Consider the following 14,416-nt stretch of genomic DNA (forward strand, 5'->3'; position numbering starts at 1 on the left):
GGGGGACAGCCTGCCTCACCATGGTCTTCTCCACAGGCTGCAAGGAAATCTCTGTCCCTCCTCCCCTCCTTCTGTTCTGACCTGGGTGTCTGCAGGGCTGTTTCTCTCACATTTTCTCACTTCTCTCTCTCAGCTGCTGTGCAGCATTTTTTTTTTACCCTTTCTTAAATATGATATCATAGAGGTGCCGCCAGCTTTGCTGATGGGCTCAGCTTTGGCCAGCGGTGGGTCCGTCTTGGAGCCGGCTGGAGCTGGCTCTGTCAGACAGTTTCTGTAACTTTTTTTAATCAGTCCATTTGCCATGATTAAGCAGTGTCCATTTTCTATGCAAGAGATCAAAAATAATGGAATTTTATGGACTGTAGAGTTTCTACTGTAGTGTAGAAAATATTTCTGAGCATCATTTTGTTAAGTTATACCAGGCTGTACTAGTGACTTATTCTGTATGATAGCTTTGTTATATTTGGATTCTAACCAGCTTAATTCTGCAAATGACAATGTTTATCTATCATTCATTTTGGCCTCTGGCATTTTGAAGGATTTCTGGTAGTTAAAAATGAGAGTAAAATAGATACGTACCAATTGTGCCTGAGTGAGGTATTTCTTCCACCAGAGATACTTGCGCATAGAAGGGATGACTGACAGTCCGTAATAAGAATACATAAGCACGTGGATAAAGCTATTCAAAGTGGGTCCAAAGAAACCTACAAAAATCCATCAAGAAAAACATTTTTATATACCAACTGCTAAAAAGTGTGAGAAGATATTATTGCTAGCGATGTCTCTTGCATATGGTAAGTCTTATCCTTTGCTAAAGACATTCCTGATGTGAAGAGATGCTATCCTAGGGACAACCGACAAACTGAATGATACCTCCTACAGGGTTTTCCTCATGCTGAATATTGTATTTTCATCCCGTATTTTTCATTTTCTCCACTTTTCTATTCTGTAGTTGACCGGTTATTGCTTTTGTTTCCCTCCTAAACATTCTTCTTCGCATGAGTCTCTCCATTATTGCTGTAAGCTTTGAACACCGCTGTGGGTGACTGTGCTGCTGGTACCGCAGCTTAGGGCCCTGGGAGGCACCCGCTCTCCTGCTCCCTGATGCAGTAGTAGGGGCTTTACTCTGAATTAAACTAGCCTCGTGTGGCTGTATTTGAGCATCACTCTCATTTTCTTCAGTGGCTCTTCTGCTAGATGCAGATTTCCAGAATTTCACCCTAGATAATACTTTGCTACTCTAATTAGCTACACTTAGTAAATACTAATTCTAGAGCAAATGAATTACCCTCTGTACCTTACAGACTATTGAGAAGTAGCAGCACTACTCCATCTGCTGTATGCTCGTGTGTTTGATGGCAGCGCTTGACAAGATGGTCTCACCAATAGTTTTGATTTTTCCACTGATTAATTACTTAATAGTTACTGATTAATTACTTAGTTACTGATTTTTCCACTCTGTTAATTATAATAGTGCAAAGGTAGTGCAAAGCGTGGGGAATATGTTCAGACGCAACAGAAAGCACAACCCCCTGCTAAGTTGTTTACATCTCTGTAGAAATAGCTCGTAATTGCTATGAAATCCTTGATCTCTGCTTCTACCTATAACAGTGATTTACTTTGATTTTGTGCTGTCTAAAACAAGTGCCAACAAATGTGAATTCTGCTTTTTTTTGTTCTGAAAAACACCTGCAAAAAGTTGCTTTACAAAATATTACAGTGGCCTGAGGTGACTCCCTTTAATAGCTCAAAGTAAGAAAACCAATTTTCTTCTCAACTCTGATAACAATGCCCCAGGAAGCCTCTGGCTGTATGAAGCCCTGGGACAGTGTGCATGTTGGGAGACACCTGAAGTAGTTCTCTGCTGTTTGGACTTTAGTGTACAAATGCCAAGTGAGCGGCATGTGGCAACGTACATCTTTGCCACCTCAACAGGGGAGATGACAATTGCAATATCCTCTTAAGAGCCCCGTCGTTTAGAGATTACTGTTGTGAAATATATTGAACCCAAAATATAATAAGGCAAAGGATGCTGCTACTTCTGCTATTTCAGTATGAAATGTAAGACTGTATCGATCAGTTCTGGCTGTCCAGTAGTTCTACTACTTGAATGAGATGCATTCTCATTTAAAACAAGACAAACTCGAACTGGTGTCTTAATTAGCGATTATGTAAGTAAAGTATCTTGCTAAAGCAGAATGTTGGATTGATGCAGGAGTCAAACTTGTAAAAATGCTATTGAGTTCATTTGTCGTGATTGACACTGACTTTACTAGGGTCATGATTTCCTCGTACATCTGCTTTTGAAGTAGGTCTTGTATGTGATCACTCTTGTGTACTATTCAGCAGTGTTACCCTGTCTAAAAGTGGTTTGAAAAGAATAAATATGAGAGGTTATAGTAGTGAAGTGGAAAATCTAGGGCCTAACACTCAGATATTTTTGCCCTGAACTTTTAACCACGCTGTTAATTTTACTGTGGTCTGCAGGTGTTCAGCAGTTCTGAAAGGCTATGAACCTTAAAGGTGCTGTCATACAGTGCAGGGACACGCTTGCTTTGCATGGTGATGTGATTCCCCTCCAGCAGCAGGTGACTTATACCCCAGGTGATGAAGCAAACAGAGACTTACTTTGCCCACAAGGTATCCAGTTCAGAACACACCACCAAATGTTAAACATAGTGACATGGTGATACACGTGAAGGAAGGTGATCTGGCTGCTTTTCTTTCTCAGTACAAAGAAGATAGTGTCCATGAATTCAATTACTTTGGAAAAATAATACCACCACAGCACCTTGGCTACCTGTACAAGCAAGAACAAAGGAGCAGGAGATCAATATCTGTCCATAAAAGGGCTTAAATATTGCTGTACTTCATCAGTCCCTAGGCACGCAACTTCCCAAAAGGCATGAATATCCTATTGAAGAAGGAGCACAAGCTCTTGCTTCAATTTTATTTCCCTTTTGAATGAGGCAGTTTAGAAAAAACACATCATTTGTTATGTGATTGTATAAATATATAATTATCTAAATATAATTTAAGACATATAAACTTTGAGGGTTTTCTAATTGTTCTGGTTTTTTATCAAAGATACAGTTGTGTGGGAGTTTTTTGTGTTTTGTTTAAGGGTGCTACCATTTATACTTTCCTGGCACTGAACAGATTTTGCTGGCAGCTGCTTTTTAAATAATTCAACTTTGACACTCAACACAATGGAATAGACCCTCGTCTAGAGTTGAGACACTTTATCAGAGCTCAGGATATGTCCCAGAACAGTTAAAGACAGTTAAAACAGAAAGGGGAAACTATCTTGTTGATGGGAAAAGGTATTTAACTGACTTTTTCCTTGCCAAAACACAAAAAAACTTGAGGATTGGTGAAAATTATATAAGTTAACCAATCTCTCTGCCCTTGAGCTCTAACGTTATCTGGAAAGCAAGCCTGAAGTGGAGAATAACAGAGAGTTAATACATGGAATTGCTGTGATGCAGAAATAAGTGTTGAAACTAGAGATGAGCCAAGCCAGCACAAAGTCTCTGCAGTTTTCCAAGGTTTAGAGTTGGGCTTAAATCAGCTTCCAGCTAGAGCCCAACAAGTGTTACACTTTAGATGATTGATTTTTCTCCCAATTTCTTAAATGATCCATATTCTCTGTTATAGTCAGGCAACACTGTTTTGATCACAGCTTGATATACAGCTTTTCAAAATACTCCCTGTCATGCTTTCTATAGCAAGATGCATCTGTATTTTATCAGAAAGATAACACTTCTTCTTTGCTACCAGCTGTTAGGCAACTTGATTAAAACCCTCATGTTAAAGACGTCATCAGCAACATCCTTATAACTGCCGTGAACGCAGAAGTGTTGCACCGAGGATGCAGAGGGAAGGACTGCCGTGGATGCTGGGGGCTGAGCTGCTGCTGTGTCTCACCCGGATGTCAGCCTCCCCTGCGCTGTGGAGGTTCTGGCACTGCAAGTTGTAGCCTCCTTCCCATGTGGCAAGGATGAGCTGGAACAGAAAACACAGCAATTATGTTCGTGAACAGACGTAGCAGTTCACTTTTACCCCTGCAGTTGTTCTGTGTTTATTGAAAAAAGCAGCACGGAAGTATGGTAGGTTCCCACTCCTTCCATGAACTGATGCTCCTAAAACAGATGACTTGCTAATATCTTCTGTTTTGAAATGGAAAAGGCATCAGGTTGTGTTGGAGATGTACACTGAAATGGTATACCTTTTACATTTCTCTAGCTTTAGAGCCTTCAAGGCATCCATTAAAATCTCTCATTACTTAGTGCAGTAAGCCTCACTTGAGCCTCTAAAGCTTGTGCTTGAATATTGTATCTCTGTCCTGAAGCAGTAGGAACAGAGCTTAACATAGCTACTTGTGCAAAACCATGCTTGAGAAAAATTCCCTGATGCCAAGCAAGCAAACAGAAGGCAAATCCAAAGTAGTGCAATGGGAGAAATGTTTCCTAATGCCATACACATGTCTCTATCCTGCACTGTTAAATGCAGGAGGAAGTAGAGGAGAGCGGGCATAGTGCTGAATGGAGACGTGAATAGACACACAAGCAATTTTAGATTTAGCGCATGTCATACTGGGAAGCAGACAAAGCAATGAAATGTCAGGCTACCACACTGCAATGGAGCACAAGGTTTCTAGAAAGCCATATGGTGGCTTTTGATGTGGAATATTTTTATAGTAATGACCACCATAAAGCATTCAGCAGCCCTTTTGGAATAGGGAGCATAATCTGTTGTCTACAAAAGCTACGTAGAGTTCATCGATTTTAAAAACATCTTGCTTATTCTTGAATGTGTGAAAAGTGGGTTTTGGGGCCAAACTGAGCAATTCATGTTCTGGGGTCTGTCTCCCTCTCTACAGAGGATGCAGTGAGTGATGGTGGGAGAAATACATCAAAATGTTACGCTGTAAGCAGAATTGCAAGATGCTCTGAGAAGTGGGTTGTTTTAAACTCTGGCACTACATTCACAGGGAAGGTATGTATCAGTGTCTGTACAGACTTCTCCCTCCACTTCAGACTGAAAAGTAGTCTCCTGTGTTAAATGTGTGACAGTCTGTACAAAAGCAAAGCAGAGATATTTTCAGTGATCAAACAATTAATTCCTAGAGTAAGTACATTAAAAAAATGATTATTGATAATATTATCTGGAGAATTAGTAAATAGCCCAGAATGCTTATTATAAATTCACATTAAAAAGCAATAAAAGCTGGAGAGCCAGGGTCTTCTATTATTTTTCCTCTGAATTCCAATTCTGTGATTGTCCCTGTAATTCCAACATAGCTGGTGTACCTGGCCAAAATAACCAATAGAGATTGCAGAGAGAGATGAAAAGATAATAAATGAGTGTTTTGCAGATAACTGCTGTATAATAACCAAAAAACCCCCACTCCTTTTTGGAAGAGCCCGTGTTTCAGTGGATTCACCCACAGTGTGTGCCAAAGGTCACCAAACAGGATGGCACTGGAGTCTGAAAACAGGGGAAACAACAAAAACCCAGCTAGAGATCCTCATACAAATGCTCAGTGCAGCTGAGAACACAACTTGTCTTGCCAAGTTGGCCTCTGCTTGGGTGTTGTGCCTGGAAGCACGCAGGGCTGGGATGTGTGGGCTCCTCTCCTTTCTCCCCTGTGGCAGGCGGGTGGGAAGGGGAGGCATGGGTCGCACCTCTCCGACTAAATTAACCTGCAGAGGTGCTGAAGAGAAGGGAGTTAAAACTCCTTGAGAAAGGCAAATTATGCCTCTTCATTTCCCTATTATCTTTCAAAAAGCAGCTGAGTGGAAAAAGGGCCATTTCTGTTCTCCGAGTAGGAGGCAGAGGGCATGCAGTTCCCCAGCTGTCCCTCCTGTGGCGTGTCCTTGGTCCCCAGATCTGTGCCTATGCTGTAGCTGGCAATAGGTAGCAGCTTCACGAAGGATGGGGAGACGTTACTGCATGGCTGCTTTTCTGGGTAGCTCCTCTCAGTGCCGCCTTTGTGCACTCTCCTGCCTTGGAATTTCTCTCCAAATGAGAGGTGACCGAGTGATCCCCAAACCGAGACTTTTGGAATAGGCAGGTACAGCATCATTGACAGGCTGTTGTTGAAGATTTGCTCTCAGCTCTGTCTTGTTACTTGAGAAATGCTGAAGAAAATGGAATTGTCATCTTGTTCTTGGCTGGGAGCAGTATGGTCAAACAGTGCTGGAGTATCAGGAGCTCAAGTGGAGGCAGCATCCTGGATGCCAACAGGCTGCAGTGGTGACATATGGGAGCTTGGGTAAGGCATGGCCTCAAACATGAGCATTAACAGCTCTGCCAGAAACCTCTGCTGCTAGTTCTACTAATAGGAGCAGGAAGTAAATGATATTGCCTCTTGCTATTTTATTTTTCTTGCTATTTTATTTTTCTCAGTCAGCTGTAATGAAACCCTCATTGGCTTCATAGGTGGGAAGTGGTGATAGCTGGACCATCTCTAGCCCTTGTGATTGCAGGGAGTTGAAATCATGACCCACAAAACCTCAAAACCCTAAAAACAAATGAAGGAGAAGAGGCGAATGCTTTTCCATTCTTGTGCAGGGTAATGTCGCAGACTAGGGAGGACCCTTTCTCCTGATTTTACTGAGGAACTATAAATTGTCATTGCAAATGCATTCTATTGCTTTGTTAAGGTAAGAGATAAAGTTTGCATTTTGTTGTATTGATACTTTACACAATGTCTTGTAACTTAGCTCTATGATATGATGTGCCTACAACATTTTTTATCTAAAGATCTTAAACAATTTTACCTTATAAGAGGTATGCGATTTCTAACATTTTTTCCCAAGATTAATTAAAACAATTTCACCTATTGCCTTTTATATCTGTAAATTCATACCTTTCCTATGCTTAAATAGGTCAAATTTGTTCATTTCTCTTTTAATGTATCTTTGGGAATCTGCTTTTTTCAGATTCTAATTGTGAAAACACTTTACTCTTTTTCTTTTCCTTTGACAACTAACTCATTTTTTTTGCTTTGCTGAAGATACCTAACCTCATAAAATTTTCTGCTACAGTAGGTAAAATATTGGTTCACAGAAATTTGCTAGAAAAATTTGCTATTTTAAATCTTTTAGTCTGTTTTACAAATGTTCTGATTTGTATATGATTACAATGGACTGATTTTCAAAAATCTCTTTTGTGTTGTTTTCTTTTGTGTTAAAGGTTAGGAAACTTTTCTGCTGGTGCTGAACTGGCCTGCTCGGTTGTGTATCAAGATTTTTTCAAGTTTTCCATTCATAGCTCTCATGTTGGAAAATGAGATGAGAAAACCCTTAAAGGCTCAGAAATAGATAATTCTTTTCAATATCACAAATTTTTAACTTGACATTTGAGAAATCTGCAACTCGTTACAACTGGTCAGCATGCAAATGGAGAGCAAGCTTTGGGGTAAGAATCCCACTCTCTGACTGCAGGGATTTCTTTAATTTCTTTTGTTTGTTCTTCCATGATTCTGTATAATGCCAGATTTTGCAGATCATACTGTGTGCCTATTCCCCAGTCGTTTGACTTGGCAGAAGAGTTCCCTCTGATTTGTGTCTGTGTTTCAAGAGCCAGCAGCTTAGAGTGAAGATCTGTTTTGACTGTCTTAACCTTGCTCTTTCATGTCAGCTTTTCTGTAACTAAACATTTCTATTCTCTGTTGTAGGTGCCTTACATACTTCTGGGTCTCCTTTAGGGAAAACAGGAGAATCCACTTTGAGTTTTGGCTGCTCTACTTTGCAAGCTAATTTTCAAGGTTTATGGCTAACTTTCTAATAAAAAATTAATGGGGAAGCTTGGAAAGCAGAGAGTACTTTTTTGGGATCCTGGTGATCCGAGGCCATGACTTTCATGTTGGCTCTCAACGACGTGGAAGGTAAGCAGCTTACCCAATGGTACCAAATAAGCCAGCTGCATATCTGGAACAGAAGCTGGTACCCTGACACAAGATGTTCAGTTACTGGGTCTCCCCTTCTCTGATACCAAACTCGTATGTTACTTTTACCGTTTCAGTTATATTCCCTTTCACATGCTGAGTGCTCTCGTGACTCTGCAGAGCTGATGGTATTGTTAATCAGGCAGACATGGTGCAAATGCAGGATGTATTAAAGATATAAGAAATGCCCTCTCTCTTTCAAAATACAAATTCTCTCTCTCTCTTGAAAACAATTCTTTGAATGCTTTGCATTCTTGGCAACCTATCCTGAAAATAATATTAACAAATGCATTGTTTGAAGCTATTTAGAAAAACAGATCACGTAAAGAGGAAAATGCTGCCTTGTGAAAAATTTCTACTAAGTAGCAACAGCCTGTTATTAGTCGAGTTTTCATACTTTGCTGTTGCCCTAATATTCTTAACAGATTCCAGTTGTTGCACCAACAAATGACCTTTACTCATCTGCTTGAGTATAAACAGCACAAGGATTCACACTTGCTTCACTGCAGCCATCTAACTCTTGCCTTTTTTAAATGGAAAATCACATTGTTCAGGAATAAGAGCTGGTTCTTCTGTAAGAAATCTCAGCAGAGGGGGGCCAGCAGGTGCCAGAAGATGGTGCCAAAGCCTCTCACCTTGCTGAGTAGCAGGCTAAGCACCAACAGCCCAGACCCAGGGGCCTGTGTCCTGCTTGTTTCAAGCTTTCAGCCTCAAAAATCTCACAGCTGTAGCTTGTTCCTGCATCTGTCCTCTACAGCTAGGCTAGAAAGGAAAGCAACACGATTTTCTGAATGGATATTCCTATTTCTGCTGACTGTGGTTTCTCTGTGCTCTTTGAGCTGTAGAAAAAGCTGTGCATGTTGGGCTGTCTCAGAGAAAATGCATGGAAGCAACAAGGTATTCCCCCTTGTCCCAGGGCGGGAGAAAGACAGAGGGTGAGGCACCAGCACCTGGCTACATCTGGCTGGTGCCTGGTCACCAGCAGTGTTCCTCAGGGTTCAATCCTAGGGCCGGTTCTGTTCAATTTATCAATGATCTGGATGCAGGAGTTGAATGCACTATTAGCAAGTTTTCTGATGATACCAACCTGGGAGGTGCTGTGGACTCTCCTGAGGGACAGGAGGCCTTGCAGAGGGATCTAGATAGATTGGAGCATTAGGCTATGATTAATGGGATGAAATTTAACAAGTCCAAATGCCGGATCTTGCACCTAGGACGGAGTACCGCCAGGCACAAGTATAAATGGGGAGAGGAGTGGCTGGAGAGCAGCCCTGCAGAAAGGGATCCGGGGGTGCTGGTTGACAGCAGGCTCAGTGTGAGTCAGCAGTGTGCCCTGGCAGCCAAGAGGGCAAACCGTGTCCTGGGGTGCATCAAACACAGCATAACCAGCCGGTCAAAAGAGGTGATTATTCGGCTGTATTTAGCATTGGTGCGGCCTCACCTTGAGTACTGTGTGCAGTTCTGGGCCCTGTAATTTAAGAAGGATGTGAAGGTCCTTGAATGTGTCCAGAGGAGGGCAACAAAGCTGGTGACAGGGCTGGAAGGCATGTCCTGTGAGGAGCGGCTAGGGACTTTGGCCTTGTCTAGTTTGGAGAAAAGGAGGCTGAGGGGCAACCTCATTGCTCTCTACAGCTTCCTGAGGAGGGGAAGTGGAGAGGGAGGTGCTGAGCTCTTGTCCTGGGACTGGATCCCAGAGAGGCGTGGGAATGGTTCAAAGCTGCACCAGGGGAGGTTTAGACTGGACATTAGGAAGCATTTCTTTACTGAGAGGGTGGTCAAACACTGGAACAGGCTTCATGGAGAGGTGGTCGATGCCCCAAGCCTGTCAGTGTTTAAGAGGTATTTGGACAATGCCCTTAATAACATGCTTTAACTTGGTCAGCCCTGAATTGGTCAGGCAGTTGGAGTAGATGATCATTGTAGGTCCCTTCCAACTAGAATAGTCTGTCTGGTATATTGTCTTTCTGTCTGGAAACAGTTCAGAAGGGGAAGTCAAAAACTAATAATGGAATTAGTATTCAAATAATTGAATTTCCTCTCAAAAGTTCAGAGCAGAAGGATGAGTACTAGTGTCCTTTTTGTGGAAAAAACACAGCAAGAAGCCTCTTGACATTATTATGTGTATGATGTTTTACTGGGTTTTCTCTGGGACTCCAGCCCTCAGGCCAATTAAAACAACTTGATCTGACCACTGTTCTCAAGCAATGGAGGTCTTGCTAAACTAAGTAAGGAGACTGATCTCTCTATGTAGTGGAAAGAAGGGCCTAAGTTGCAGTGCTGTTAATTGCCTATTTCCGTTGGCCATAGGAAGAGATTTTTGTCAGTCCTTGTGAATGGCTGCTCCTCCCTGGATCTATAGACTTGGACAAAACAGTCCTAAAAGCATGTGCTGGCCACATCCCAAGAAAAAGGAGTCTAAGCAAACACTCAGGACCATGTCTCAGGAAGGAGAGAGGAATGACTTTGTTTTCTTTGCATTTTTTATTTTAAGTGAATTTTAGAATGAAATGCCTCAGAAGATTATCGGTGTCAAAAAACAGAGGCCAGATATTCATCATCTCACCTGACTTTCCCTGTTTAGTTTTTAAAGGGAGAAATCAGCTCCTTGACTGTAACATGGCTCAGTTCCACAAGGATACATCATCTGAATTGTCTTCCCATCCCCAAGAGGCTAGGGTGAAGGCATGACGCAATGCTACTGAGGCCATCGCGCTTTTACATAATAAGTAGATGAATAGAGGAAGGTACCGTTAATCATCCTTGATTTATCATTAAATCAGTCTTAAACAATACCTAGAAAGCTTTCAGGAAGGTTTTCTGGCTAGGACATTCAACTGCACAATCATCTGTGAATAGTATTTGTCGAAGAATATCTCTCTGTATAGGTTGCCTATTTTTAGATGAGCGTCCAAGAATTGTGCTATAATCCCAGATTTTAGATGGATAGCTGAGATGCAGAACAGCCTGTGTTTGCAGATTGCTGCTCTTCTGTCTTGAAGATCTCCAGCAAGCTGTAGTCTGGCAAGACCATAAACCCTATATGAAAGCAGCGTGGGCTAAATTGTTCAGCCCAGGACTGGGGGATTCCAGGAGCCTAGTCCCAGCCCTGCCACTTTGTCAGTGCCTCAGTTTCCCCAAATGTAACAACTTAGTAGCAGTGTTGTGCCAAACAAGAACCATGTGCTGAATAGGAAATACCCCACAGGATTTTTCACAATTAAAATATTTTGTTGTCCCTCTTCATGATGCAGTTGAGATATTTTTCATGGGGACAGAAATGTAAAGATCATGCTTTGGGCTACTCCTTGGTGAGGCTCTCCATCTCTCCATGCATCTAGTTAGAGTTCCAATAATTGCATGCATGTGTCCCCCCAAAAAATCAGCTAATTCTGTAATACACTGACTGGGGTTTGCTATCGTGACCTGCAACATGTACAGCTGGACTCCATGTTGGATCTCTCATCCTGCTGGAGCATTGTAACTAGAAGGATACTGGTTATTCCAGAGCGGAGGAAGTGGTCCCATGCTTTCTTCTTATTTTGATGTCAGAAAGTTCATATCACAGTGACAAAAATAAAGGCCCCTTCCCAAATGAAATTTTGATAAATGTCTGAATTTTTTTTTGTCAACAAAAACTCTTTCAAATGTAAAGCCATGTTGTAGAGAAACTCCCAGCCAATTCCATTTAATACCCCTTAAGTAAATGAGAGACTGCTAGAAGGATTAGTGAACTAATGACTTCAAAATGACTTGAACTTAGTTATGAATGATAATTCCTTTGTGTGTTGCTGTTGTCTGGGATAGTGGAATAGGCTAAAAGAAATCCCTTTTGGGCTTATTTTCCATGAGCCTTTGATTACATCTATTCTGAATAGCTCCTGTATGTTACTTTGTGGTACCAGTGATGGTATCGGAAGCTTTGCACATGTGAAAAAGCATCATATGAATTTTTACTCTTGATTTCCAATAAAGTTCTACTGAATTCTGTTTGAACATGCAGGTGAGATCCAGAGCACTGCCTTTTTGATGAGCAGGCTAAATGTTCTACCTAAATGCAGAGCTCAGAAAGGTCAGTAGGAAAGACATGGGGAACTCGGAGGATGAAAACTGAGAAGTGAGGACAACATGTCCAGCTAGAATAACTGCAGGCAAGGACAGCAGAGTCAGCTCCTCAGCTCTCCAAACAAATGATTTGATTAAGATAGAAGAACACCTGGGAATTTATTCAAAGTTCTTACTTGCTCAAAAAAGCTGTTTGCTTTTGTCCTTACGTTTCACTGCTTTACAGTGCACTCTCAGTGACCTTTTGCTGTCTATTTTTTTTTTTTTCCTCGCTTGTCCCTTCTTCCAAATGATAGAAAAGTGCACCTGATCTCTTCTGGTTTCTCACTTTATTCTTTTCCTCTTGCTCCCCTAAGGTTAAGACAGTCTTTCTGTCCTAATTAAAGAATTACTGCAAAGAAAGCCTTCACCTCAAGCACCAATCCTTATGGACCTAGAATCATTCCTTACTTCTGTGCTAAATTTACATTCACTAACTTCTGAACAATTAATGAAGGAGTAAACAATCATGTATTACAATCTTAAAAAAAAAAAAAAAAATCATTACGTTGAAGTTGGATTTCTATAGCAAAATTCCAGGACAGTTCAAATCAGAGAGGATCTATGTCTTTTTACCTTTCCTCATCACCTGCACTGTTAAAACTTTACTTAGACCTTCTGCTACTCAAGCTCTATCTTTTTAACACTTGCACAGTTAGGAAGCAAATCTTTCTGATGTCAGCCATTATAATGATGGAATAAAAGAGAGTTTAAGTGCTCCTTCTATTCTTGGTTTGTTCCTTTTGTTTTGCCCACTGTTATCCCAAATCCAGGCATTATACTGGGCTTTCTAGTAATTTGTGAGATGTAATCCCAGTTGCAATGTGTAGAGCTAAAAATGATGGCTGGTGGCCCTGCTCATGCCAGCATTGTGCTTCTGACCTTTCCCTGCTATCTGAGGATACAGAGAAGGCAATTCTGGAACTCCTGGGAATCCTCACATCATCTTGGCACCTGTGAACCTGCAAGTCATGACTATAATTCAGAAATTGGACTTACTGTGCGGTGAATTTTCAGCTCCTAGAAACAGATAAAGTGAAGGTAATTTACTTTTTTTTTTTTTTAAATCCTCTAAGGTAAAAGACTTTTCTTCTGGCTTCACTGAAAAGGTTAATGCACTGGGCTTGCAATAGTTGTGCAGTTCTGCTTTTTCCCCTTTGCTCTGAATCGAGGGGTCCTCATATGCAAGTCCTGCTTCCCCACGTGGATATGGTTGCTTCCTTACAAATCCTATGGATTTGTAATAAGTCTGTGAAGATACCTGGGGATACAGGCAGCTTGAGACATCATGCCACCCCTATGCTAATGACACATATCTCTAGATCTCCTTTTTAATCTGACCCAGATGGTGCCAATGTCCTGGTTTTCTCAGTGCCTGATCAACAAAAGGACTTGGGTGAGACCTTGATGACTAGCTGAGATTTAATTTAAATAGGGCAGAGGTGATACTGCTGGGGAAAGCAGCCTAAGACGTGGTAGAGATTACGTTTTTTCCTATTAATGAGAGAGAGTATCCCCACCTGAGTAATTTCACAATTCAGAGATCAGCGTTGGTCTCCTTTGTTTCCAATTTTAATTTATCATTGGAGTTGTGACAGTTTTATGCTGCGGTGAACTTCAAAACCTTATCTTGGCCTCTGGTGCCTCAGACTGCATCCCTGGAGTGTGGTTTGTGAGTTGACTTGCACATGAAATGATTTTAAAATATGCAAAGACCTGATTGCTTTTTCACAGTAAGCTGGTTTTCTGCTCATAGTTGGTACTTTTAGGATCTTAGGCAGAGATTTGTGTAGAGGAAAGGTGTATTTTTCTTCAGTGAGATTGCTAAAAGTTTTAATTTTTATTAAAATAAAAAGGTGGTAGTTGTTTGTCTTTATGCAGATTTTTCGCAACCTTACTAGAAATTGTTGGATCAGTAGACTTGATCTGGGTCTATGAACACTTAATGGTACAGAAGAGTACACAACCAGTAACAAACCTCTGATGCAGGTTTCTCTTGTAGCAGCAAGGCTGGAGGGAATTGTTTTCTGGCCCCTCAGCAGTGCACCTGCAGCCTGCCTAATTTAAGCACAGGACTTGCATCTAAGCTTCAGGTACTTGAAAAAGCCATGCTCCAAAACCAAGTGCCCCACTTCTCCATTATATTCAATGGGGAGAGGTAAGTGCCTTTGGTGACTTCAAGAAAATCCATTTGCCTAAATCAGAAGTCTAAATTAAGGACTAATAAACTGCCCTTCTGGGAGGCCTTCAAAGGCACCTAACTCTTTCTTGACACAAAAATTTTGAGACATCTCAGTAGGATGAGGGCAGCTGGGCAGAGCTGTCTTTCTTTACACCTTGTCCTTCTGGGATGAGAGGGGT

General features: G+C 41.4%; 1 protein-coding gene across 1 annotated transcript in view; it reads right to left on the reverse strand.

Moving 5' to 3' along the window:
* Window positions 1-14,416, reverse strand: part of ELOVL2 (ELOVL fatty acid elongase 2) — a 46,426-nt gene that overhangs the window by 2,545 nt on the left and 29,465 nt on the right. The window contains exons 5-7 of the mRNA XM_050890896.1: window positions 3,928-4,005; window positions 2,629-2,800; window positions 580-704 (exon numbers count right to left, since the gene is read on the reverse strand). Of these exons, the coding sequence (XP_050746853.1) occupies window positions 580-704; window positions 2,629-2,800; window positions 3,928-4,005 (375 nt within the window). The remainder of the gene's footprint in view (window positions 1-579; window positions 705-2,628; window positions 2,801-3,927; window positions 4,006-14,416) is intronic.

Source organism: Gymnogyps californianus, chromosome 2 (assembly GCF_018139145.2).
Source record: "Gymnogyps californianus isolate 813 chromosome 2, ASM1813914v2, whole genome shotgun sequence".
Lineage (NCBI taxonomy): Eukaryota > Metazoa > Chordata > Aves > Accipitriformes > Cathartidae > Gymnogyps > Gymnogyps californianus.